This window comes from Ixodes scapularis, unplaced genomic scaffold (assembly GCF_016920785.2).
Source record: "Ixodes scapularis isolate PalLabHiFi unplaced genomic scaffold, ASM1692078v2 PGA_scaffold2__306_contigs__length_199485367, whole genome shotgun sequence".
Classification (NCBI taxonomy): domain Eukaryota; kingdom Metazoa; phylum Arthropoda; class Arachnida; order Ixodida; family Ixodidae; genus Ixodes; species Ixodes scapularis.
Window position 1 is genome coordinate 6,317,876 of NW_024609857.1, and position 27,123 is coordinate 6,344,998.

Consider the following 27,123-nt stretch of genomic DNA (forward strand, 5'->3'; position numbering starts at 1 on the left):
GTTGGTTATAACTAAATAAGCTGTAATAATGGTGTATTATTCATATTTACTTTCAGTTTCAGTCAGGGAAAAGGAGTTTCGCGGGAACCAGAGCAAATAAATTAGCTGCGCTTAGAGTATCGACACTCTCTTCCCCGACAGTGTTGTGAACGCCGCCATTCTGGTGCTTGTGCAGAGCAGGCGCAACTGCCGATCGTCATGATTCAAAAGTGCGACATCCTCAGCATTAGATTCGGTGTTCGGAAGCTCATGTAATGTTGCTCTGCTTTGTCGCACACTGTTTAAAGTGGAGGACGGAAGAGCGTTTCTTGTGATTTCAGATAAAGCTTCAAATAACTGGCAACCATGATTTTAAGCCACAATATGGCCAAGTGTCGCTACTCTGACGCGTAGCTTATTTAATGCATGCTCTTTTTCAAGAGGCTTGTAATACCTCGAGAGTTGGTCTACCCTTAATGGCAGACGAACCTTACGCTGTATAAATCACTAAAACGTCCAATTTAACTTTTGACTTGACGTAAGACCCGTGGATTCCACAAGTCACTACCTTTTGACACCTGCCTCTTCCTCATTGTTCCCACTTGTGCCAGTAAATTAGCTACGGTTCAGAGTAACAACACTTGGCCATATTGTGGCTTAAAATCATGGTTGCCAGTTACCTGAAGCTTTATCTAAAATCACAGGAAACGCTTTTCCGTCCCCCACAAATGTTTTAACAACCCGCGACAGAGCATTGCAATGTTGCATCAGCTTCCTAGCACCGCATCTAATGCTGAGGAAGTCGTACTTTTGGATCATGACGATCGGCAGTTGCGTTTGCTCTCAACAAGACCCAAAATGGCGGCGCCCAAAACAATTTTGGGGAACGGAGTGCCGATACTTTAAAGCTTATTTAGTGACTCTAGGCATGAAGTGAACACGGGTGTATTATTTTCCTCTTCGTCTATTGTTTATTGATTTCAATCATATCGAATAATGAACACATTATATCACGCTACGCGTGTGTAATTATTTGTCTCGATTTATTACCCTGACCCAGTACTTAAACCCTTCATTTATCGATAGTAAATCTTCCAATATATTTTTTAAATGTGAAGGTAAAAAGACACGGAGATTGATGATGATACAGACGCCAACGCCGCCCTCGGAAATTTTTTGAACACTAGAAATCAGCAGTTTGTCTGCCATCCGCCAGGTAGCGCAACGAAACACCCAAACCGTTTTTAATTGTTTTTAAAATTAGCTAAGCTCTACACCTATTAAGAAACCAACGCAAGATAATTGTGAAAATTTAATACATCGCAATATATATCTATTCCAAACAATAAATGTTGTTAGATGCCAATAAATCTGTTTGATGTCCAAAAAAGATATGCGTCAAAAACAGGTAAGTTTGAAGGGCTCCTGGAGCGTTATGACTTTGAAAATGAAAAAAAAGCCATCGTCCACCTCTTGGGCAACCATTGTAGCTCTAAATGTTATAAAAGATTTTATCATAGTTTAATTATTTCCTCAGCGGCATTTGAAGTACCATGACTCGAAGCACAAAAAAGTGCTACGTTTGATATAAAATATCTAAACAAAAAAATTTTACACAACATTAAATTTTTTTCTGCATATTACCAATTATAAGCACTACATCTGTAGCTAATTTCATTGCCCTAGCGCTTGTCATTAAAAACATATTTGTGCTGAAAAATGTCAATTTTAGGGCAATATTTGGAGGGATGAAAAAAACAAAGTAGTGCAAATGCCAAAAAAAGTGTATCGTTACATTCTGCTCCAACATCATCTTAACAAAACTGCTATGTTGGAACCGTGCTATCTTTAATGGATCGTTCATAAAACATGAACTAGCGAAGGAAGTGAGGGTCCGCGCCGTCATATTCGCAACGCTACAAACGCGCATGAACAGTAAAAACCAACACATACATAATATCAAATGAAAGAGGATCGCATTGCCTTTCGAAAGACATCAATCCCACAAAACAGTATTTAAAAGGAGCTGAGTAATGACCTGCCAAAAAGTACCTAAACTGCCACATTCAGTGGGACCGTGGCCTTAATGAGTTATTGTGACGTTCCCAAGGATTGTAATTTCTTGGATATCCATAGTACGCAAATCATTTACAATTTTGATCCTTCATTCAAAACCTTTTTTTTCCACGGAACGACTCAGAAAGATGGCCATGCTGCGTAATATAAAAAAAAAAAAAGATACTGAGCTATAGAGAGTGCGACACAGCAATAGAAGGAACATGCCGATCCCCGGGTTTTTAGTTTTTATCTCGTATCTGAGAGACGTGCATTGGAAATAGTAGTGTGGCGGAAGTGCTCGTGCTGCCTTATCTATGCTAACGTCGAGCAGTGTACAATTCAAAAACATCCCCGTGCGCCTACTTTTCCGCAGAGCACTCGGAGAGCCGGTCATTCATATCAAGCTGGAGGGAGCTTAGAATGCGGGGTCGAAGAAGAGTTTTCACCAAAGTCTGCGATATAACACTGTGCATGACGTTTTCCTTGTGAACGTCGAATGTCAAGCTCAGTGTCTTATTATACGTTCAATCTTTAAGGTCGTAACGCTGCTTTTAACTTCGAAGTTCACCTGGCTACCTGCGCTTATATCACAATAATAGGGTCTTTAAGTGCGGGGAAATAGACGTACGGATATTTTGGAGTGTGTTTAGCCGTCTTCCAGTTGTCCCTGCAAGTGTTGTGCGGTAATCAATCAATCTATGATTGGCACTGCTTTAGGGCCTGGTCTGTATCGCGACTTTGATCACCGTTCTATTCTCGATCGCGCCGGATTTTCCCAGGTGGAGAACATCGTGCGTCCTCTGGTCCTCTCCGCGCACACCATCTGCAAAATCCGGGATGTGTTCCTGTCAGAAATCCAGCTGGGCCTCGAGAAGAATCCCAAGCGGCAGTCGTCGCTGCAGATGGAAAACACCTACCTGCCGGAGCTGCCGGACGGAACAGGTAGGCGCGCTCGAAGCCTATACTTTTCACGTAAGGATATCTGTATGCCTCAAATTATGGTGCCTGCAACGCTCGCCCAATCAGCGTGTTTGGCTGCTTTTTTTTTTTTTTTTTTTTACCGTTTTTGCGTACAGCTACGGCGCAATAAACGCGTCTTTGAATGGTTGTGTTTAGTGTCCGATCCCGCCCATGTATCGAAAGTTGTCCCGAAGGGGAAACAAATGACGTCAGAGAAGCCGGCCTGTCATGTTGTTGGATGTCGCGATCCTGGCGGTTGGTGGTAGAGGTTCCGGCAAAAAGTACAAGCGAACGCTAGTGTCGCTGTCGCCGTGGCGTCCCAACGCCTAGCTGCTGGAGCTTCCGTGGTCTGCCAAGCTGGAAAGCGATCTGCAGTAGAATAGACGTCTAGCATATACACCTCCGCTGCTCCCACACCGCCAAGATCGCAGCAGGCAACATGACACTTTTATGGCGCCCTCCAACGGAATCCGAGGGGCCACATTTGAGAACACGAACTCCAAGCTTCATAATAGGAAAGTTTAATAGAAAGTTCCGACAACTCCGCTTGTGTCGTATGGTTATCGAGTATCGTTATCGGAGGCATTGAAACGATTTAGTAAAACTATCTAATACAACGAAGCGTCCTCGAAACGGAGACGATATACGTCTCGACAGCTGTTGGATATAGTGATAAGCGTTGTCGCGATCAACTGTTCGTTATGCTCCTGTTGACTGGCAGGTTGCAAAGCAAGCCACATCAGAACAGGTGTCTTGTGTATGCACTTCCGCTGCATGTGCCACTACCGGGATTACGGTGAACTGCAGAATTACGAAATTGTAGCGTCGTTAACCGGAAATGGAGGAGATCGAATAAAAACGCGGTAAGCAAGTTAGTTGAAAACTGTACGCCTTCCAAGCATAATATTCGAATTACGGGCTTGGCGGTCACCGCTGTTTCCAAAATGTTAGCTACTCCAGATACACTCTTTTGTGACTTACTTTCACAATCTCACGTTTGCACTACAAACTGCTGAGTGTGTTTTTGTTATGCGCTCACGAATTAACTGCCGTAAACATTTTGGCGGCTTGGTGCTGTGTTTTTTTAGTAGTTTTGAGGTTTTCCGCCAAAACACAAGTTAATGCACACAAAAAAAGGAAGAAAGAAACTGTGCGTTTGTGTGTGTGTGTGTGGGGGGGGGGGGGAGGTGGTGATCTAGTGTGTTCGCGCACCGCACTACGAAGCCCGTAAAGCGAAAGCTCCCAGGGTCCGATCCCCACACCGCCCGTTTCGATCTGGATGAGCTCTCAGTTTAAAAAGCACTGCATGTCCTACCTTTAAAACTCCATGCATGCATAGCCCCCCTACTGCACTGGCTAAATTGCCCATCCGTACCGAAGACAGCGAAAGCAATATCAAGGCCTTGCTGCCTAAACATCCATTCAACAAAAGTTATTTTTTTCTTCTAATTTCGGCAGTATCCTCAGCGCCTGGTGACCGAGAGAGGAAGCTGTGAGAATGAACAACTATAGAAATAGAAAACGTTTATCAGAGGTCTGCAATATTTAGGATTTTCGTATGGTGAAAGGTCGCCGGGACTAGAAGGAATCCATCTCAGTATACGACAGTTGTTGTTGCTCCCTGTTTCGCACTGCACGTAACTCAGCACTTAAAATTTGATTATGACTCCTGCTACTGCTACAAGACCTCCTCGAGTGTGAACGAACTTCGTCCACGTTCTCCAGAGAAAGGCGAGTTCCTGGCCCTGGACCTCGGGGGCACCAACTTCCGGGTGCTGCACCTGCAGCTGGACCCGGACGGCGAGCAGCGCTTCCACGTCAAGTACTACTCGGTGCCCGAACCCGTGCGCCTCGGGCCCGGAGAGAAGGTCGGTGCGAGCTCGGCAGTCACGTCTCTTTCTTGCGCCGCACCGCATGGGACGGAAGTGTCACGAGAATACTAGGCTTCGCTGAATATAAACTATGGCGCGCAGTTACTCGCGGAATTATGTTTACTCACGAACAAGGGGATTCAACTCAACTGGGCACGGAAGAATCACGTGAAGCATCTAGAGTTTACACCATGCCTTTTCTAAAGTAACATAACTTTACTTTAAAAAAAAAGAAGAAATATATATATATATATATATATATATATATATATATATATATATATATATATATATATATATATATATATATATATATAATTTGAGACAGTGAGACCGCATGGAATAATGTGGCGATGCAGGCGAGTTGGTTATGCATGTTGAAAGTAGTGAAAGCGCACAATAAAGACGAATACGAAGACGGAGAGGCAAACAGGACGAGCGCTGACTATCAACGGAATTTTTTATTGGAAAATAGAAGAGAAGTGACCCTGGTTTTATCTCCTTTTTATTTTCTTCAGAGTATGCACGGAGCAAGTGGTTAATTCTGAACTGGTGCTGGAGACATATGGTTCGCTGTAGCAGAGACCAATATTAGCCCTTATATACTAAGGAGCTTGAACCTCTTTGATTGAACTATGTTAAGAAAAAATATTGTGTTCAATAATGCTACGCTTCTCCGCGCCCTCTTCCACGGAACTTACGCAGCCGACGCATCTTAGGTGCACCTTTTTCTTCTCCCTGGGCGTGTAAGAAACTGCCTCTTTTGCGGGTCGGCAGAGGCTGACAACAATCGCTTATGTTCCGCTCTTGTCAAGCGGAACAAAGCTTGGCCTTCTGTGCGGTTCTATACCGTCGATTCTTCCGTGAGACGGTACATTTTATGTGGGATTCGTTTTCTTTTTTTTTTTGTCTGGTAATGACACATAGCCGGAAGTGTTACGCCCAAAGAGGACATAACATGAAAACAACATCATTAGAATATATAGGCTGTTAAATTACCTCCTTCAATTAGCACTTTTCGAAACTCGGCGACTCTTTTGGTATATATTCAATCCACATATAACGATGTTGAAATAACCTGAGACTGGGGTAGAGAAGAAGCATCAAAGCGTAGAAGGGACAGAAAATAGACAGAACGACGTCTCAAATTGAGACGTCTTCCTGTCTATTTTCTGTCCCTTCTACGCTTTGATGCTTCTTCTCTACCCCAGTCTCAGGTTATTTCAACATGGTTAATATTCACCAGCTCGCCTGCACCCTTACGATTTTTACATATAACGAGTTTTGTTCAGCGTTATGGCAGACACGGGTGCCAACGCGTTACCTTATAGCGCATTTCTGTTGCACGATCGTTAATCCAAATAGAGCGTCTTCCAGAGCAACGGCGTCAGGCCTGTTCAATGCACACGACTTGTGAGGCACTTCCACCGTTGCTTGGCATGCACCCCTCTTCATTACAGTGCAGAAAAATTGAAGAGTGCGTGTGAGCAGTTGTAATGGCGCTCAAGGTGTTGGAGCGCACGAGTGTCAACAACTTGGCAGTTATGCTTAGCAAAGTTTTGACCCTCATAACTTCGTAATTTCTTAAAATGTTTATATTGACGCGTTCACTGTGTGTGCATAACTGAAACAAACTTGAACAAAGAAGTTTGAAAGAGGACTAGCAGGTCTCCTAGCCGCTGTAAATGTAAACATCCACATAAAAAAAAGAAAAAAAAAAGCTTGAAGGGATCTTTAAGGCGCGGAAAAATATAACGAATAAATATACTGGACATAGAAACATTCTCCTAAAGAGACTTTGGTAGTTCTCTCGGCATTCCTTAAGATTCTGTTGCCATGTAGTTTTAAAATTGGCAGGGTGATACTGCCGCGTGTATGACCGAGAGGCGTCCATGCAGGCGTCCGGGGTTCGATGCCCGGTCCTTGAGATAACGTTTATCACTTGATTCTACTTCATCTTTCTATAAATTTCGAGTTCAGTCTTGACGCTCGAACATTCAAGGCCTATATTCCAGATAACCTAGTGTCAGCTCAAGTCAGCTGACACGCCGATACCTCGACGCTCGCCTCTGTTATCTCGACGCTCGTTCTTTCTTTTGTTCCTTGACGCAAGTTTGCCACGTTAAACGTTTAATTTCTTTCTTTATTCATCGTCCCCCTGCCTGGCACTCGTGACAGTATATGATATCATGCTATACACTCGTAACCGTGCGTGCGAAAATGTTAATAAAGCGCATCTTTATGTCTGCTCTCTTTGGCAGCTGTTCGATTTCCTGGCAGACTGCATCCACGATTTTATGGTGACCAATGACCTCCTGGGGAAGACGTTGCCTCTAGGTCAGTTTCTTTTCTTTCTCTCTTTCTTTATATATTGCAAAACGAAGGCCGTGATTATTTCAGGCTTATCATCGCAGAGAACAATCCGGACAGATACAGACATTATATATGTCATGTCAAATTAGATTTTATGCCATATAGCCAATACATGCTCTGGTAACGCAGGGCCTCGTACCCTAGAAATAAATGTAATAAAGGTTTGACAAACGTACGATGGGCCTTAGGCAAACTAAAACGCAAGTACCTCATGATGATTGCATGTAAGCAGAAAGCTCTGTGCATCGTAAAACGCGCCGAAGATCTCACTCTAAAAAAAGCCCGTGGGACTACTTTCCCGCACCACACTCGGATAGCCAATCAGCGGAATTTACGGAGGCAACTGAGCGAATGACGATGCGGACACATATGTTTAGAACAAAAAATGCAGTCTGAGTTGTGACATTAAGCAATGCAAAACGTCACGCTTGCATTGCTTAATGTCACAACTCAGTCTGCGTTTTTAGGGGCAAAACTCCTTAGGGGCTAGCCATGTCCGTATGTCCGTCCGCCGTCCGGCGTGCCCCTGCTCGTGAGTTCAGCAGCGAGAGCAAGAAAAAAAATTCAAAAAACGTCCGGCGCGCCCCTGCTCGTGAGTTTAGCAGCGAGAGCAAAACAAAAAAAAAAAAAAAAAAAAAAAAAAAAAAAAAAAAGATGAAAAAGAAATAGCAAAAAAAAAAGAAAAAAAAAGGGGGGGCTCTGAGATGCCATCCCACCCCACGTTAATCCCACCTGTCTTCTTAAAAAAAGAAAAAGAAGAAAACCACACATTATTCTACTGGCATGATTGAAAGCGGCACCATCAGCACTACCTATGACCAAAATCAGTATCAAGAAAAAGAAAAAAAAAAAAAAAGAGTAGGGGGTTCTGAGTTGCCATCCCATCTGACTTCTTAAAAAAAAGAAAAAGAAGAAAACCACACATTCTTCTACTGACATGACTGAAAACGGCACCATCAGCACTACCTATGATCAAAATCAGTATCATAAGCACCACCCGAGCTTCGCCCCAATCAACATCATTCACCACGTGGAGATGCGGTAATTTTTTTTGTCTAGCCATATGTTTCGGCATCGTCATTCGCTCAGTTGCCTCCGTAAGTTGCGCTGATTTGCTATCCGAGTGTCGTGCGGGAAAGTAGTCCCACGGGTTTTCTTTAGAGTGTATATAAATTGTTTTAATTATTTATTTCTAAAGTAATTCATAGAAAGGCATTACATAAAAAGGGGGGGGGGGGGGCGTAGTGTGTTGATACTATTTACAAGCATTGACAATGATTGCAAACAAACATAGAAATATGCTAAATATAATATTAAAACAGACTAAACATACATGTAGTGCCATTAAAAATGAAATTCAGAGCTCAAGGTCAGAGGGAAACCAAAAATCTATATGTAACCCAGCGGAATTGTAGATAGTTTTTGTTTTTCTTTGATATTTGAAGGATATCTATGCAATATATCGAACAAAATAGAAGTATCGCAGCTCATTAATATTTTGTGAATTATTACGAAATGTGTTTAGTCCTGGTATTCGGCGCACCCGAGACGTTTCCCAAATCGCACATTAATCTCTGGCTAAGTCGTTCCCTTGCCTTTAAACGATAAAAAATGAAGAAATACATATTTATAATTTTTGAACAATGTTCGCACATACGGTATGTCAGAAGGCTAAATAGACCCGACTACATCCTTCCAGAAACAATGGTCACCTGTTACCAAAACAAACAAACAAAAAAACATTGTATCACTATCGCGATGATCAACCAACTGATAGTCGATCAATAAAGCAATCAAATTATATTCATTTAGTCGCAGTTCTTCCATGTGCAATACCCTATTCTAAGCATTCCAAGCTACCTTTTCTACTCTCGAATATCACCAGCAATCATCTAGAAGGCAATCGCCGCCTCATTACCCTATACTTAGTTCATCCCTGAGCTGAAACTACGGCGGGAGCTATGCTTTCGCCGGACCATTCAACCGCCTGACCCAGCTCTCCGCGCCAGATAGTGGGCGAAAGCGTGACCATCTGGGGAAGGACCGACGTATGACTTATCCAACACACTCGCGGCTTTCATCGCAGTCTCAGCTTAGGGGTGAACGGAGTCATAAACAAAGCCCGAGGAAACAAAGAAAATGGAGTAGGTTCGCAAAGATGCAAAGGCGTCACTTTGGAGAGTCACCAGGTCTCTCGTGAATTGAATGTCTCTTTTTATCCAGGTTGGTATACTAAACGTCGAGCAAAACTATGCTAGGTTACGTATGCCTTGTTTGGTTAACGTTGTTAGGTCAACGTTTTGTTAAGAGACAATTCCCAGTTCTCCATCAGTTCCTTGGAACAGTCGAATGACATGTGGCACTCAAACCGAAGGCATCGTTCGAGAGACGCATTTGCTTTGGCCGTCCGCCGCGCAGGTTTCTGCTTCTCGTTCCCGATGATCCAGAAGGCGCTCAACGTCGGAATCCTGGTCACGTGGACCAAGAGCTTCAACTGCAGCGGGGTTGTGGGTCAAGACGCCGTCCAGATGCTCAAAGACGCCATCGACAGGCGAGGGGTCAGTTGACAACCGTGTAGGCACGTGCTCGATTACGATGTATGGGATGTGTCCGAGTTGCCTGAATATGATAAAATGAATAATGTTAAAACAAATTATTAAGCCCACTAGTAGGGTACGTTGTTGGGCTAGTTAGGTCATCTTAGTTAAACATATAAAAATAGCGCAAAAAAGAAGAGGGCAAGGAGTAAACAGGACAAGCGCCTGTCCCGTTTACTTCTTGCCCTTGTCTTTTTTGCGCTATTTTATATGTTTAACTATTAAGCCTGCGGACAGATATATGTATAAATGTCCCGGTCCTCGTCGTTTGTGTTTTGTCAATTTCTTAGCGTTGTTCAATAACACGCGCCGTCCATCTCGCCGTGTTCATGTATTTCACCGCACAAGCTAGGCAATGGTAGGCTGAAATCTTTTTTTTTTTTTCTCGAGTGATACATACGGTGTGTGAATATCCCCACGTGATGTATTCCTTGTTTGTGACGATAAGTTATGCGCTGACTCGCTGCCAGGAGATGGACATCGACATCGTCGCCGTTGTCAACGACACCACGGGTACCCTGGTCAAGGGAGCTTTCCTGGACCACAACTGCGCCATCGGACTCATCCTGGGTAAGCGACTATACTCGTCACATCAAGAAAGAAGGAAGTTTGGCGCATCCTTCATGCGATAAGTGAAATAGTTCGAACAACATTTGGTTGTTGGAAGAAGAAACGCTGTGCTATTGGCGTTTGAAACGTGTAGATGTTGATAAAATGCCATAAAACTAATCTGGGATCCACCCACATATATCTGAATTCAAATCACCGGGGCGATGCTAGTAACGTTCCACGATGAGCCGGACTTTGTTTTACTGCGGACGGTACTGTGGCTACACGAGATAGTCACAGTAGCGTTCGAAACATTTTGCTGAAAATAAATTTGGAGCGTGATCCCGTATGAAAAGAAAAGGAAGGAAAAACAAGAGGCGAGCAACACGCATGACGAGGGCAAAAAACAAACAAACAAACAAAAACTTTGTATGTTTTGTGAGAACATACGCCAAAAAAAAAAAAATAAAACGGTGAATAAACCAGAAAGAAAGCAAAAAGGCCAAAAAAAAAATGCAGATGAGACCGACAGGGAAGCGCAAACTCCCAACTGTTCGTTTCACCCACCGTGCTGCGTATCGCCAAGGGCGATGTCGGAAAAGCGATAAAAGGGTGACAGAACAATGGAAAGCAATTGCATCTATCGCACGTACCTGAAAGATAGCACAATCGCAGAACCTATGCATGGGTTGCACTGTCTGTGTCAGTAAAAGTGCTTTCGGGTTTTTACATTCGCTATACTCTGTTTCATACTTAGCGTGCAACGCTGTCAAAGCTACTGACGCGAGCGTGGGGCTTGATATCGTTGATTATTTGCACGCGTTCTCGCGTAAGCAAAAGCATAGATGAAGCCACGCGCTCGTGCCAGTAGCTTTGACAGCGTTGCACGCTCTACTCTATCTCAGGAGTTGTGTGCAGCAAATGCAAAGGCATAGACGCGGGCACATGGCTTTCAGATTTACTTTCTTTTCGCGTGTGCTTGTGAAAAAAAGCACATCTAAGAGCCGCGCAAACAGAGTATAAGGAGTATTCATTGGGCGCCATATTTGTGAGTGCTGTCTAGAGCGCATGCCCAGAACGAGCCCACATTAATAGGCTGCTAAGACCGGCAATCTTGAGGGTGCGGAATGCACGTTACAAAAAAAACTGTGGAAGCTCGCCATCAGCACGCGCTCAGCAGTCGCGCACACAGCTATGGTCGCCAGTGAATACTTGAAGGCCGCACACACCGGACTGCTGCGTAAAACGTACTTACGTGGAGCGAGCGCTCGCGCTAAAGGGACACGTTTGATGGCAAGACGCACGCGGTCTCGCTTGCGTTTGTAATCTTCGCTGCCCTTCTCGGCTTAGTATATTAAAATGCAATATACCACTGCGACTATACTCCGTGGACTACTGAAATGACGCTCAGCTGAAGTTGACGGTGCCCTGGCTCGAAGCGACTCCCCGCATCTCGTTTTGTTTTTTTACATGCAAGTGAACTACTTGACAAACAGCGAACGCTATGGCCCCCTTTAGCCAATCAGATTGACGAAGCAAAGCACGTGACGGCTTTGTGCAGGTTTGCACTTGAAGGATACGTTGTGACGTAACCGTTTCCAACACTGATCGAGTCGCCGGTGCCGCGTTCGCTGTCTGCCAAGTCACGGTAAAACGGAGTATAGCGTTGCACGCGCTGTTAGCCCTCTCGAGACACGATTTGCTCCTCGCATTCTACAATCCCCACATGGACATTCCAGGAACCGGCAGCAACGCGTGCTACCTTGAGAAGATCGAGAAGATCGAGAAATGGGAAGGCGACAAGACGGGAATTCACGAGGTAGGTACCGGGCGCTCCTCTTTGTGCCAGTATGCGGAGTGCAAGTTCGTCTGCTTCGTTTGCAGGGGCTCTGGTGACGTCAAAACGCCGAGCTGTGATTGGCTCCGATTGGAAGGATAGTGGGTAGACCTCAAGGCAGCCTGCTTTGAGGTCCACCCACTATCCTTCAATCAGAACCAATCAGAGCACGGCGTCGCTCTGACGTCACCGCAACTCCTGTGCAAAAAGCAGACGATTTGCTCTCCGCATACCCTGGCTGGAACGCATCTCCGACCAGTGTGTTTAGCGTCCTATTCCTTCCGCCCATGCACCAAAACTGGTCCCAAAGTGGCAAAAAATGGCGTCACAAAAACTGGAGTGTCATGCTGTCGGATGTCGCGATCTTGGCGGGGGTCCGTACGAGTTCTGAAAAGAAAAGAACGAGAGAACGCGAGTGTCGCCCTCGTCGCGGCGTCTCATGCTCCCGTGGTTGCCGAAGCGACCTGCAGCAGAAGAGGCGTTTGCCACATACATACATACATACAAACTGCTGTAACGCCGCCTGAATCGCGGACGGCGACAACGTGACACTTGAAAGACGTCGTCAGGCGGAAATCGAGGACCATAGTGGAGGTCCGGTCTGGGTGTTCAACAGCCCGCGCTGCTCGTGAGGTCTTGTTATCGGCACGTGCATTTACTTTTACTCGTCTATTCCTGGCGCGACACCAAGGTCATGATAAGATCTGAATGGACGAAGGGCTTCGGTCTCTTTCTTTGCGCGCGGTTATTATCGGGTTATTGTCTACCATTTTGTTTTTCCCCCCAGTTTGAAATCTGTGGCAGTGTGGTTCGGGAAGGGACCTGCGGAAGCTTTGGGCGCCCATACGCTCGCGTATGTTTAGCGCCGGTTATTTCTCCAAGCTCCAAATGCTTAAGCTAACGAACACAAAAAAAAAATACACAACATGAATTTTGTATCTGGTGAGATCAGACGGTGGCGTAGAGGTATACATGGTGTTCATCATAAAGTAATGTATGTATCTATGGTTTAATATTTAATTAGTTCACGATGATTTAAGGTAAGAAAAAAAAAGGTGGAAAATTACTGATGAGGGGCGGGGCGCTTTTTCGAAATACATGCAAATAGGATAAATGCCAGTGGACAAAAACGTAAAGGAAGGTGTCGCTCCCTTTGCCCAGGTGGTCATCGACGTCGAGTGGGGCGCCTTCGGGGACAACGGCGTGCTCAACTTCATCAAGACCGAGTTCGATAGAGCCGTGGACGACAACTCGCTGCTCGTCAACTCCTTCACGTGAGCCTCGAACGTTGGATTTCGCTGAACCAGTTACAACTTGTCCCCCTCACTGGCGGTCATAGCTGGGTTCGCTGCTGCTCTGTATCTACCGCTGACGGCGAGCTTCCAACACGCTTCTGCAAAGCGTGCATCTTGCGCCATCGAAAGTTTTCATCTTGACACAGACGATAAGCGAAAGCTCGCTCCGAGCATGCCCCGTGAAAAACAAAGTCAGCTTTGGTGGTTAGAGAATACCACCCTACGTAATGGCCGCTTAGTCGGTTGGTGCTTTTCTCGGAGTGAAGAAAATGCATTTTTTTCTCCTTTTTTTTTTTTGCAATAATGTTTACTATACTTCGTTTCCCTTCAATCCCGACCGCAATTATCCGACGCTAAGATTTGATGGAGCAAATCAAACAGACCCAAAAGTGCATCGTCGCGAAGTCCATTGTATTTGTGAGTTTTTTTTAGTTTTTTTTTTTTATTGCCGGATTGAACCAATCACGCAGAGAAACAAGGTGCAGGATCGCGGCGCATTCACTGTGCGTGATTGGTTTAGTTGGTGATAAAAGATGCGCAGAAGTGATGAGCGTTGTGATGGTGCACATTTTGTGCCGCTTGATTGGCTTAGCCGTATTGTGGCGTTGGTTTGGATTAGACTAATTGAAAAAAAAAAAAAGTATAGAAATGCTTGAAATGACTGGGGTGGGCCATTGTCTTGCCCTCCCCCCCCCCCCCCCCCCTCCTCTTCCCCCTTATCTGCTCCGACACCACTGCATAGCTTGCATCAACGTGGTCTGATTTCCCACGCGCTGCGAGCATTACCTCCACCGTGTTAAGCAGAGTAAATGGTTGGGCCAGATTCATATCGATGTTTAGAAAAAGTCCTGTTTTCTTCGACTTGCCCTGTCCTCGTCTCTTTCGACAATTTTCCTACGCATTATACCGTGGTAAGTTTGCACGGTTCAAATTAGCAGACTGAGAGCAAAAATGACCGCGAATTCCGCCCATGGCTGGCCGCCTACCCCCTGGCGCAGGTTCGAGAAGCTCTTCTCGGGCAAGTTCATGGGCGAGCTGGTGAGGAATGTCCTGGTGAAGCTGATCCGCGAGAAAGTGCTTTTCGACGGAAGGGCGTCCGAGACCATCCTCACTCAGAGAAGCTTCACCACGGCCGACGTGTCTCAACTCGAAGGGTGAGCGGACATTATGGTCCGCATTCCAGACGCTTTTCTGTAACAAACGTTGCTGGTCAACTCGGCTGGCAAAATTCCAGCGAAGAAACAACTCGCCACCCCCCTTCCTCTTCGCACGATGTTTGTCACCAATTGACTGAAGCGCTACTTTTCTTATACGTAACGGCAGTTTAGAGAGAAACCGTAGCGTGCAAAAGAGTGGGGTGCTTCGATCAAGTGGTAACAGGTATCGGAGAGATGGGAGCTTGCCGTCTAACCGCATGTAGCCACGCTGCTTGCAACTTGCTACCTTGCCCTAACCTAACATTTGATTTCATGTGTGTGTCGGCAGAGCCAAAGATTTTGTGTGATATATGTGCATATCGACAAGATGCCGCACCGAGGTAACCCGATTATTAAAACAATATCTGATAGCTTTAAGACTTCTGAGGTATATGTCTACGGCTATATTACATAGAGTGCCATTGCTAAATTCGCCTCCCCCCCCCCCCCCCTTCCCCGTTTACAAAAGTATTGGGCCTAAATCACGTCTTCGGCTGGCTTACTTAACGTCACTCACCGCCCATTGAATGGTCCCCGAAACAACAAAAAGAAACATCACAGAAGCCACCAGGGAATGATATGGTTGTCGGGATACTATCAGTTAATTGTAAAAGCGAAAGCGTGGCAGATGAACGGGTAGCAGTGTCAATAATGTCGTTTAGTAAGTGCCATGCGGCACTTACTAAACGGCGTGTACTTTGAATGTCATTTGGCGTAAACGTCATTTTGGGTGCCCGTTTGACGGAGGTATTTGTTTGCGTCGACTGTCCGGCTGCCCATCACGCTAGGACAGAACAAGCTACTACCGTGCACAGGTGACACGAGGCACATGTATAAACTTGGATTTTCCTTTTACCTAATACACACTCGCTCGCTCACTATACCGTATAACAGCCTCAAGGTCGTCGGAGCGCAAAGCTCTCCTCTGGCCGTTTCAAGTGCTGAGCCGCCCACAAGATGGAACGTGATTACTTTGATTTTTCGATAATCCGGGAGGTACTGATGACTATCGAGAGAAAGCATCGCCCGCTGAGGGCCGTGAATTCGTGGATCACACCTTCAGCGCCCGAGCTCCCTGCAGGCAACGCACACCACCACGCGAAGGCGATCCTTGCGAGCTAGTTTCTATAGACTACGATGCCACAAAAATTAGTTTAATGTACAGCGCCGAAAACCTGATATCGGGAAAGGCTGGGGCTTATCCAGAGACCTCCTGCTAATGCGACTAATGCTTTACCACCGCCTTTTTGTTTTGTTTTTCTGCAACTAACTTTTAAAGTTTTATTCTTCCAGACGTACGCTGGAAGGGTCTCCCAGACAAAAAGCTGCTAAAAACAGCTTGATGGGGTCTGGGAGACCGTTGCATGGGCCGCAGCTTTAACAACAAACAGTAAAAGCGTGTAGTCTTCTGAGAAGGCGTAATAACATAACTCTCTACGTACGGGAACGGTACAGGTCGAGAGCCGACACGGCCTCCTCGAAGGCCGACACGGCCTCCTCGGGGGCAGCTACAGGAGCAGCCGCTCGCGCTGACAACAAACCAGAGTGAGCAGTCTCGCCACGGAAACACTGACTTTTTTTTTGTCGATTTATTTCCCTAAATGCCCAGGAAAGCGATTTTGCAAATATAATAATCCTGTTCAATCATGCAGCATCAAACCCCCCTCCTCGGACACCACTATAGAGCATGAAGCTTAAGCCGGATAGGAAGTCGTCGGAGGACTGTCCATTGTACCGACTCAGAAGTCTGGTCGCAGGCGGGCCAAATTATTCGGCAACTTTGGAACTGATGTCATCCTCCGTCGAAAGTAAAAGCACCCAAGCGCGAACAAAAGAAAAAATATGGGCTCGATTTGCTGGCCGACGGTGCTTCCCGAGAGATGGGCACCCACCTGCTAGCACCAGGCATGACGGATCGGTCGCCGATCGTAAAAGTAGTCAAAGCTGCTCACTTATGATAACGTCTAATCGACAACATCCACGCAAAACATTTGACTAATGGTATAATAAAATGAGAGAGCGCAATGAAGAAGTGTTACGAGCAAAAAGGATAGCGCTTGTCCTTCCTACTCTTTGTACCATCGCTTATTGTGCTGTTCGCTAGAACAACGGGGACTTCAGATTCGATTGTTTCGCGTGGATCAGTAATGTTGTTATTACTACATCCCTCGCTTGACAGCTCTCTTGAGACTCCAAGCGTCCGCTCGACCGCATCACCATGTTTTATTATTTTGTTTTTCTTGTCGCGATAGCGACGACGGAGAAGGACGTGCCCGGGAGGTCTTGGCCCGCATGGGCTACATCCGAGTCACGGAGGAAGACATCGCCATCGTCAGACACGTCTGCGGCGTGGTATCTGCCAGGGCAGCGCTGCTCGTCTCCATCTGTGAGTTACAACCCGTGCTCGTAACCTCGCGCCCGTGGTTTGACTGCGCGTTTCCGCAGGCCTCGCTGAATTGCTGAACCGCATGGACAAGCCGAACGTGACTGTCGCCATCGACGGCTCGCTGTACAAGCACCATCCCAAGTTCCATCGCCTCATGACTGACTACACGACCGTCCTCGCCCCTAAGAAACCGGTGAGTGCGCTGCCGATGGATGAAGCCACCAAGATAACACGAGGCCTACCCAAAGCCTGATACATTATACATTATACAAATACGGTATGCAGACAGTGTTTTAAGCCTCCCTTGTATGACCGCCCTCTCACATTGACCACACAAGAACTCTCTGCGGACAGGTTCGATGCATGTATAAAGTGAGCATGATTAAGGCGTGTACGCAGATAATTTTGTAATCATGTCTGCAGCCAACATCGTGTCTTTTGTATGATTTACGAGCAGTGTGATTGAGGCTTAATATTCCTAATGCTCCATACACTAGGAGAATCGGTTGCTGAACGTGTTAACGCGCAATAGCTCGCAGCCGATAACCTGGGTAAAAGAAAGAAGGACGGAAAACTCTTTCAAAATTGTGCGCGTGTTTCTTATTTGTTTTTTACGTGCTTGCTTATTTTTGCTCGTTACGCACATAAACTTTTATTATATTTGCACTCGTGTACCCGCTGCACCAGCATCATGTCCAACGGCGCAGCAGGCATAGATGTAAATAAGTAAATGTACGCAGATTTCGGGCAAAACTGAGAAAGACCCGGATGAGCTCGCTAGATGCGTGCGCTGCTCGAGATATTTGCGTTGTCTTAATTTCTTTTATTTTCGCAAAGCTTTTTTTTAATACTTTTCTAGGTTTGATTTACAAACGAGTACCCTATCATTGGGGCAGATGATAGCTCGAATAAATATTGTACTAATCACGTTTTCTCATTTCGCCCCATTCTATTTGAACATTCTCGTTTGAACCTTATCAAAACATCCAAACAGTCTTTTTTTTTCGCGTTTGGGCGTATTTGTATTTTATCCCATTCTCATTTTATCTCGTTCGCACTACGACCGAATGGCATGTAGTTCTCAGTCTTGCATTGACTCCGATGGCTCGTAGCGTACCTACGGAAGCGACCCGTGGGGCCGAAAACTCGCGACATGTCAAGTCTTTGGTCTTGTGGTCTTGTGCTTACTATTGGTCAGAGCCGCTAAAAGCTTGTTTTTCGTCGAAATACAAAATATACATGGCGCGAACCGTTTCAGCTATTTATGAAAGTAGTTTTTGTTCAGTATTTTAGATCAGAAAAGAAACAAATGCAGTTTATAAAGTTAAAAAACAAGAAATGACCCGTCGACATACCCGCCACAAAGCGGTGAAAAAAGCGGCGCATACTAGAAGGGTATAGCGGGATCACGCACCGACGAGGCGGCGAGCGTAGAAAGGTTCCGGATCTACGCGGCGGCGCTGCGGTCGTATACGGGCTCGAGGATCCGACCGGTTCCGAGCGTTCTGAAAGCCTTCGGCGAGCAGGTTTGGCTAAAGGTTTGGCCTAGAGCCACTAAATGAGCTGCGCTTAAAGTATCGGCACTCCGTTCCCCGACATTGTTGTGGGCGCCGCCATTTTGGTGCTTGTGCAGAGCAGACGCAACTGCCGATCGTCATGATTCAAAAGCGCGACTTCCTCAGTATTAGATTCGGTGTTAGGAGGCTCATGTAATATTTCTTTGCTTTGTCGCGAACTGTATAAACATTTGTGGAGGAAGGAAAAGCGTTTTCGCTAATGTTAGATAAACCTTTAGATAACTGGCAACCATGATTTTAAGCCACAATATGGCCAAGTGTCGTTACTCTGAAGCGTAGCTTATTTAGTGGTACTATAGTTAGGCCGTTTGGCGGTATGGCAGCGCGAAGTGGCTCCCGTTCTGAACTGATTTTTACCAGGTGTTTGCTGTCGTTTGTGGCCAATAAAGTGTCATGCCGAATTAGTGTTTAATCGCTCAGCAAATGCGATTCGAGCCGCCCTGGCTGCCCGCTTCATACAGCCTATCCAACACGTGCCTTAGTGGCGCCCTCTCGAGCCGTCGACACGGAGTGCGGCAGCCGTGAGCGCTCGCTGAGCTCACTACTAACTTTTAAAATAAAGCGAAATTCGAGAAAAGTCACTACGTTCAGTGCTCTCAAGTTGGGTGCAAATTAAAAAAACAGTAAAAAAGTTCTTGCAGGGTCCCTTTAGATGGTTTGAAGGGATATGAACCGGCCCACTCCCAGTGCACCCATCGGCCGAGCAATTAAACGGGGGACATACGTAGCCGCCCTATGACACAAAGGAGTAGCTCGGTGTTTTATTGCCCAGCGCCTGTGACCAGATCGGAACAACCCAACGAGCTTGTCGTGACCTTCACTGCATGCCTCAAGAGCACAACGGACGTATTTCAGAACCACTAGTCAAACCGCGGGACCTAAACACGTGTTCGTGTGAATAAGTCTCTTTGTGCATATTCGGTGACCAAGCCAGGCACGTAGCCAGGGGAGCGGCCCATGCCCCCCCCCCCCCCCCAAAAAAAAAAAAAAAATCTTCCATTTTGCTGGGGCCGGCTCTTCCCCCTCCCCCTCATACAGAATTTTGTCATGAGCGGGACCCCCCCCCCCCCCCCCCCCCGAAACAAAATCCTGGCTACGTGCCTGGACTAAGCTATAACACCCACACTTCGAAGTGCACCCCTTTTGAGTTCTTATTACAGCAGTGCTGTGAGGAGCTCGTTTCCCCAGGATCGTGTCCTCCGCAAAGAAATGAAGACACCGAACTCTGGACACCTACCGCCATCTATGAGCGACGGCGGTAAACCACGTATCTGGTTGCCGCCGTCGCTCATAGATGGCGGCAGCCTTCCCACTCTGGCTTTCCGACTTGCTGCCGGCCATTATTTTCCACTGTACAGCTCCGGTGGTCTTCCTTCTTCACCAAAGTGGAAAAGCTGAAGTTATTTTTTTTTTATATTTTAGAATGAAGCAAGGATGTAACGAGAACGGATCAAATGCGGCGGCCCCAGTCGAGAAGGACGATTTGAGGATGGTCTCCTTTCGAGAAGGTCCAGACGAGAAGGTCGAAACTAGAACAGGCTCGAGTGAGAACCACCCGGACCGAAAGCTGGCGCTGCAGAACCCAGGCATCCTGGGTTCAGTCCCCACCCTTGCCCGTTTTGATCTGGATGAGCATCGTACCGGCGTGCGGTCGTGTATCACTACTGCGTGACGCACGTTAAAGACCCCAGGCTAGGGGGTATACTGCACCCGCTAAATTGCTCATTAAACAAAAGAGACGGTGTTTGCTGCAGACATGACTAAAGTAACTGCGGGCGCGCCTCGGGCATGTTTTAAGCATGTTAGCTTCATTTGTACAGTTGGAGCATATCTGCAGACAGTTTCTGTGTGCCCAATCTGATAGGTCCTTCATACGAGTAAGGCCTCATACAATGTCTGCATACTGCATTTTGTATGATCTGTTAACGGTGTCACTGCGAGTTTAGCGGCAACTCGTGTCTTTAAAAAAAAAAAAATCTTACGAAACATTAAGAACATCTGGTTTGGTGTCGGCTTGTCACATATTCTCACGAATACGGTCTTCACCACTAAAACCGCATTAAAAAAGAAAATCTGGTTCTGCTTTTACCGCGAATGAAAATTAGAGTTAGACAGTTCGTTATGCACAAGAAAATCCATGAGCATGCAAAACACCTGTTAGATATTCTTTTCTTTCCACATTTCAAGCAACGGAGGGAGCGGGTATTGCACATACAGCTACTATTCTAGATGAAAGGTGCAATTCGTGTTTCTTGCTAGTTGCGCCATTTTACGCGACCGAAATGCGTGAGGGCGCGCGACTTCAGGAAAAAAACTGGCGGCAAAACAGGCACGCCACAACAAAACGTCGAGCTCTTCCCCGCAAAATTTGCTTTAGCATACGTGTTAAAGCTGGTGAAAGACGGTGAGCAGAGTCAAGGGTCCTAAGCTACAGTGAGAGCTGGATGTGTATTGGACCAATGGCACCAGAAAACGTAAACGCAATTTGTTCAGTGTTGAAGCATCGATTGAATGCGAATGCTGTGCCATCCCTGCGCTAGAAGCTGTCACCTGATCAGTGTGTCTTACGTGTATGACGTCCGGTTATATGGGCCGATAACGTACGTAATAATTATGGCGTGCGTGTGTTTTTACAGCCGGAAGTGAGTTAGCCCAATGGGCGTCTGGTGTCTTAGCTGTAGCATGATGTATGAGCAGTGTGACCCCGGTCATAACCTCCTCTATACTCACAAAGCCTGGCAGTTTGACAGCGGAGGCATAGAGTGCCCGGTCGCAAATTTAGAGCGCGAGGATCTGACGTAGCACAGAGCATCGAAGAGCCGTTTCTCGGAGAACCTGGACGTCAGCGCACAGCTTTTGCAGAGGCGAGGACACAAAACACACTTGTTCGCTCGGGAGAAGTGTGTTTCGGCGTCTCGCCGCAGCAGGGCGTCAGTCACGTGGCTCTCCTCTCATCTGTTGTCTGCCGCTCCAACTTTTCTCTTTCAGCGGCCGCTTCTCGTGGCATTCTGCCAGGCTTTGACAGTATATAGGAGGCTATGCCCCAGCTTAAGGGTGTTGGTGAGCTGGCTTAAAATGAACACCTTCATCGAAAGAGAGGCGGTAGATGGGCCGTCGCTGGGTTGTCCCCATTACGTCCCAACCTGAAGTGAAGAGTTGTGTATTTACGACAAGTGACTGTTTTATGCAGTTCAAACTGATGCTGGCCGAAGACGGAAGCGGCAAGGGTGCTGGCCTGGTGGCCGCTGTCGCCGACAGACTCCGGAAGGTGCGCAGAGGCAGCGCGCAGAACGGACTTTAGGCGCGGATCCCATCGATGGCCTTCCGGGATTCTGCGGTCTACGCTTCCAAGAACATAACGTGTACAAAGCATACAAAACAAGTTGAAACGATACACGCACTTGTCAACGAAAGATACTCGCTCAAACCGATGACCATTCAAGTCCTGCATATTATTATTATTATTATTTTAAGGAAGCTATATACATTGTCGGCTGCTACCCTGAAGACCGGTTCTGACATTTATGTTTTGAGTACGACCGACGACACTACGACCGCTTACGAACGCTCATGACGTGGTGTTATTACGTGTGGCTGTGGGAATTAAAGTCCGCACCGTACGTCGTAAACCTGCAACCATACGTTTCACATATCATAGAAGGGACAAGGTGTTTGTTGCAAAGGTGATGAAAGATTTATTTGTGGACATGTCTCGGACATCTTGCAAGCATGTCTGCTCTAAACATACAGATTGAGTCAAAGGAATCGATGGCTGTTTGAACGGACGGTATAAATTGGTTTATAAACGTATCAAGCTAAAGTTTTGCACAGAGCTACCTACGGAGGCCCTTTGCCTACGGAGGCCTCCCCCCCCCCCCCCCCCCCCCCCCACACACACACACACACACAAATTCTTTTACCGTACACCATTTTTTTCTTCTAATGGAAACGGGTTTGTGTGCGATAAAGCCAGATCCCATTATATTCGAGACAAAATAAAAAGAAATAAAGAGGAAAACTTCGCTGTGGTGATTCAGCGGTGTTGCTTTTTGGGAAAATAGAACTAGTATTCGATAGCTGATGACCCTGACGCGCTAGAAAGATTAAAAACAAGGAGTTATGTATTTTGCTGATAAAGTTAGGAGGTGCATTGCATCGACGAAGATGTGTCAGACGTGATAAATTGACACTTGTTTGCATAGAAAGGAAACAGCGACAAATGTCACCAATTGTCCGGTAATTTTTTTAAAACTTTTTTATAAAATATTTTTTTGTTGCAATTAAAACAAAATTCAAGTACATCGGCTCTGTATTTTATTGTGTCATTCACATTCTTTGATCACTCATTAGTGGTGCGCTTCGGCGGTTTTGACATACCGATCTTCGAGCATACGTGGTGAGGGAGGTGGAGGTGGCAGTGCCGGGAGAAATTAAAAGGTTGACTTTTTTGCTTTGACTTTACACGGAAAGAATAAAACAAACTCGGGACAAAGGAGGACGAGCATATCTTTGAGCCACAAACTCAGAAAGCGTAAATCGGAAGTGTCACAAGCGTCAGCTCAGTCCTATTACCTTATTGTCGTTCATGTCCGCATGTGCAATGACTGTTCCATGTTTCCAGATCATTAGAATTTTAAGAAGGTATATTAAGATGTTTGGCAGCGAAATCAGTCAATTACTCACCATCAACACAGTTGAAAGTAACCTGCATGCGACCTCACTTGGTTTTTTCCAAAGACGAGATCGACTGCTTGACTCCGGAACTAGCGTAGTTTCTCATCACTCCCCCTCAAACTGATTGTGCATTTTTTTTCTCGTATCATACAGTTTTTAATTACTTTTTCTTACAAATTTATTTTTACACTTTCCTTTCTCTTCTTTTTAATTTCCGGGTGAAATTGCATAGAAGGCTTTTAATAAAAGTGCATCCACCTGGTTTCGAGTTGAAGGATGTGTCGCCTTATCCCGAGTTTGTATTGTTTTTTCTGTGTCAAGTCAACTTTACCAACACGCTCAACAGTTAATATGACTTTTTTGTTGTTGTTTACCATCCTTTGTTTCTGGTTCGGAAATTGCGTAATCGATGGGAGCACTTTATCAAATGGTTATTGGAAGTATAAAGAGGCTGCTGCGACGATGAACTTTTGCTACAACGATTTCAAGCATCCAGAAACCTCTGAAACAGCTTTAGCTGGCGGTGCAGGTGGACGTCTTGTCAAAGGTAAGGACCGCACGTGTGCGCCATAAACTTGATAAGTTCACCTGGATACTATAATGGGAAACAGCTGAGAGTGTGTGCAAGTGGCACCAAACATAACCTTAAAGAACCCACTGGACACACAACCCTAAATCGAAAATAACCAAAACACGCGACAGGCGGCGGAGGACCGCGTCTGTGGAATTCTCTTGGTGGATTTGGAGAGATACAAAAGTTCTGCGTGGTCGCGCCTTTGGTGCTTGAGGTAGATGCGAGCGTGCGCTTGCACGCCCAAAAAGATACCAACGGAACAGCGTTCTGAAACCGCTCTACATCCACAAAGGGAATTTTTCCCAGTGGGAGCTCCAGATGACCAGTCAATTATTCCAGCATCGTAGTTCCGAAGCTGAGGCCCACCCGCACCAAGTGAAATGTTTGTCTTGCAACTAAGCAACCCAATGCGCTACAGACCCGGGCCTTGCCTCATACGGTCCTTGGAAGCAAATGGCGGCGCAGCACTCATTTGTGGCACGTGGCACTCTCATTGGCACGACAATCGTTGTCGGTACTCGTGACGCCCGAGTCCCACTATACTTCGTTTCACCTTATGTGCGAGCGAAGGCAAAGCTGCAAGCGCGAGCACGAAAGCTCCGTGCGTTAAGGCTTTGCTCGAGCGCGCGAGCTGGGGAGAAAAGTCAAAAGCGGTGGTCTCGCTCTTCTAGCTTTGGCTTCGCTCGCAGATAAGGTGAAATGAAGTATAGAGAGATAAACAGAATCTGCCGGCACGGAATAAGCCTCGAAGCACGAGAATCATACACGCGAGGGTATCTTTGGCGGGCTTGCAATCACTCGTGCTTACTTCGCGAATCACCGAGACAAGCCTGCCAATGGGTGCTTTCGTGTGTGCTTTGCTTAGGGTTATGACAGTCGTTGTTGTACCCGATGCCGACAGTACGCACTGTGAAGGAAGACACGAAGAAATAGCCGGTTACAAAATGCCGTCGTAGCACCGGGACATTCGTGTTTCGTATGTCGCGTGCGAAGCTGCTCCTTGTACCGGTCGCCACGCTTCACTGGAAGCACGGATGTTCCGGTGACTCGCGAGGTAAGCGGTCATAGACTATCGTAACGTAACGTAACGTAACGTAACGTAACGTAACGTAACCTTACGTAACGTAAGAAAACAGGGCTGTGTGAACCAGCCTTTGAACCACACAGAAGCATTTTATTTCCTAATTGTTTACTCATCATGCCATTATCATAAGAGTGAAATAAGTCTGAGAGGGCTATAATTGGCCATTTCCAGGAGATAACCCGCCGTCTATCTCAGAACCGTAAGTGAGTGGGGGATATTTGCACACTGGAGAATCCACGTTTCTACCAGTTTAAACTCACGAGAGCAAGCGCGAATAACGCGGCGTAAGCAGGTGCTGTGTGAACTAGCCTTTAGTGACCGCAGGCTAATGAATGATTTAGCTCATAATTTTACAGTGGAGCTGTTAAGTGCTAGATTCCCCAGTTTCGTCTCCGTGGGCAAATAAATCTCGACACAACGCTCTGGACAGCCCGCCATCTATGAGCAACGGCGGCAACCAGACAACTAGCCCAGCTTACTACCTTACTACAGACAACCGGGTTACCGGTTGTCTGGTTGCCGCCGTCGCTTATACGTGGGGCCACATAGTACGGCTACGCTGCTCTTCCTTCTTCACCAAAGTAAAAAGGCTGAAGGTTTTTGTTTTGTTTTTATGTTCACCGTTTGAACCGAATGACCGGTTAAGGATTTCAGCAGCTTCCTGGTTAAAAAAATGATCGGATATTTCCGCTGTCTTTGTTTTCTTATACCCACGAAAACAAACAAAACGTGGCAAAATACCGTCGAAAAAAAAACAAGAAATGCGGCTCGGCTGGTTCGGCTGGCTCGCCTGTGTCTTCTATAACTCAGTCTTAAGATGAAGAGAAAGTGGAAGTGTTGAGGGTGGCCATCATGCCAGGATGGGAGCAGTATTGCCGTCCACCCTGTGCGCCCTGTGGTTTTGCACGGCCATCGGACGACAACTGGGCCTCCAGAGCCGGCCCGCCCGTCTCGAGACCGAGCCTCCGTTCGTCTATTATGAGGACGGCGATGGCGATCCCGTGGTCATCTACGAGAGACGACCTGCCAGGGAAAAACCTGACAGCAGGTCCAACGGCTACCTGCTGGACATCACCAACAGGCACTTCTCTTACAACCGGAGCGTAGCGGGCAAGGTGAAAAACGCCCTGACCTGGAGCCGTCTGGTTGGACAGAAAAACTCCGGTCAGAAGACGGCCCACAGGACGCCACCGCAGCATACTCTCCAGACCAGAATCAACGTGGGCGCAAGCAGCACAACCGAAGCTCGCAGTAAAGTTCCACCGGTAGCAGAGATTTCTCGGGTCTCCAACGGCCCGAAAAGTTCGGGCGGCAAGCCTGTCCTTACGACTGCTGCAAAAAGGGAGTCTCCTATCAGCAAGTCGTACGCGCCAGGCAGGACATCGCCACATCAGAAGAGAACCTGGCGAACCACGCGCACTACCGGTAGCTGGCAGTTTGGGTACACAGCTCACTCGATGAAACGCCTCGACCCACGGAGCATCTTCCGTCTTGGACTGTTGCAGAGTCGGGACCGTCGTCAAGGTAGAACGTCGAAACGCGTTTTGGAGAACCGATGGACGCAACCGGCGGAAGAAGGACATGACCACTCCAGCGTCCAACCTGTTCCGTCAAATCGGGTCAAGCGAACTGTCTTATGTTTGCTCGTGGCCGGCGGTGTCTTCCTGATCACGCTTTTCTTTCTGGTGCCCGCAGCCCTCTGGGTTCGCAGTCAGTACCGGAGTTGCTCCGGTAAGTCGGAGCCGTACTACAGTACGCTCAGCGCTGACGACTCGGATACCAAACCAATAGTGTCTATCGCTAGCTTACCGCCGCACCGCAGAAACAGTTTGAACGACAACGCCAAGGTGGTGAGACCACGGGCCACCTTGGGCTTCTCGGTGTCCGAGCCGGTAATGTTTTCTCCGCAGAAGACGACAATTTCTGTTGACAGACCCGGCGGTTCCAGTGCCGCAGAGCCGTTTCGAAAGGACGGCTCCACAGCGGCGAGTTCGTATCCTGAACAGCGAATTACAGATGTCAGTCCGACTTTAGCAGACAGCGGAGACTCCAAAGTCAGCGTCTCCTCGGATGGACGTAGTCTTGACGTGACGGGCTCTGACAGCGCGCCCAA

General features: G+C 46.8%; 1 protein-coding gene across 1 annotated transcript; it reads left to right on the forward strand.

Moving 5' to 3' along the window:
* Positions 1 to 2,816: 2,816 nt before the first annotated feature.
* On the forward strand, positions 2,817 to 22,982 carry LOC121836698 (hexokinase-2-like; the record flags this gene model as incomplete). Its single annotated transcript, XM_042291678.1, is given in 11 exon segments — positions 2,817 to 2,979; positions 4,723 to 4,865; positions 7,130 to 7,205; positions 9,660 to 9,799; positions 10,309 to 10,408; positions 12,127 to 12,206; positions 13,386 to 13,498; positions 14,518 to 14,673; positions 16,968 to 17,101; positions 17,161 to 17,294; positions 21,869 to 22,982. Coding segments are annotated over 11 exon segments (1,350 nt in total), but the record flags the coding sequence as incomplete, so codon positions are not given.
* Between the last annotated feature and the right edge of the window lie 4,141 nt (positions 22,983 to 27,123).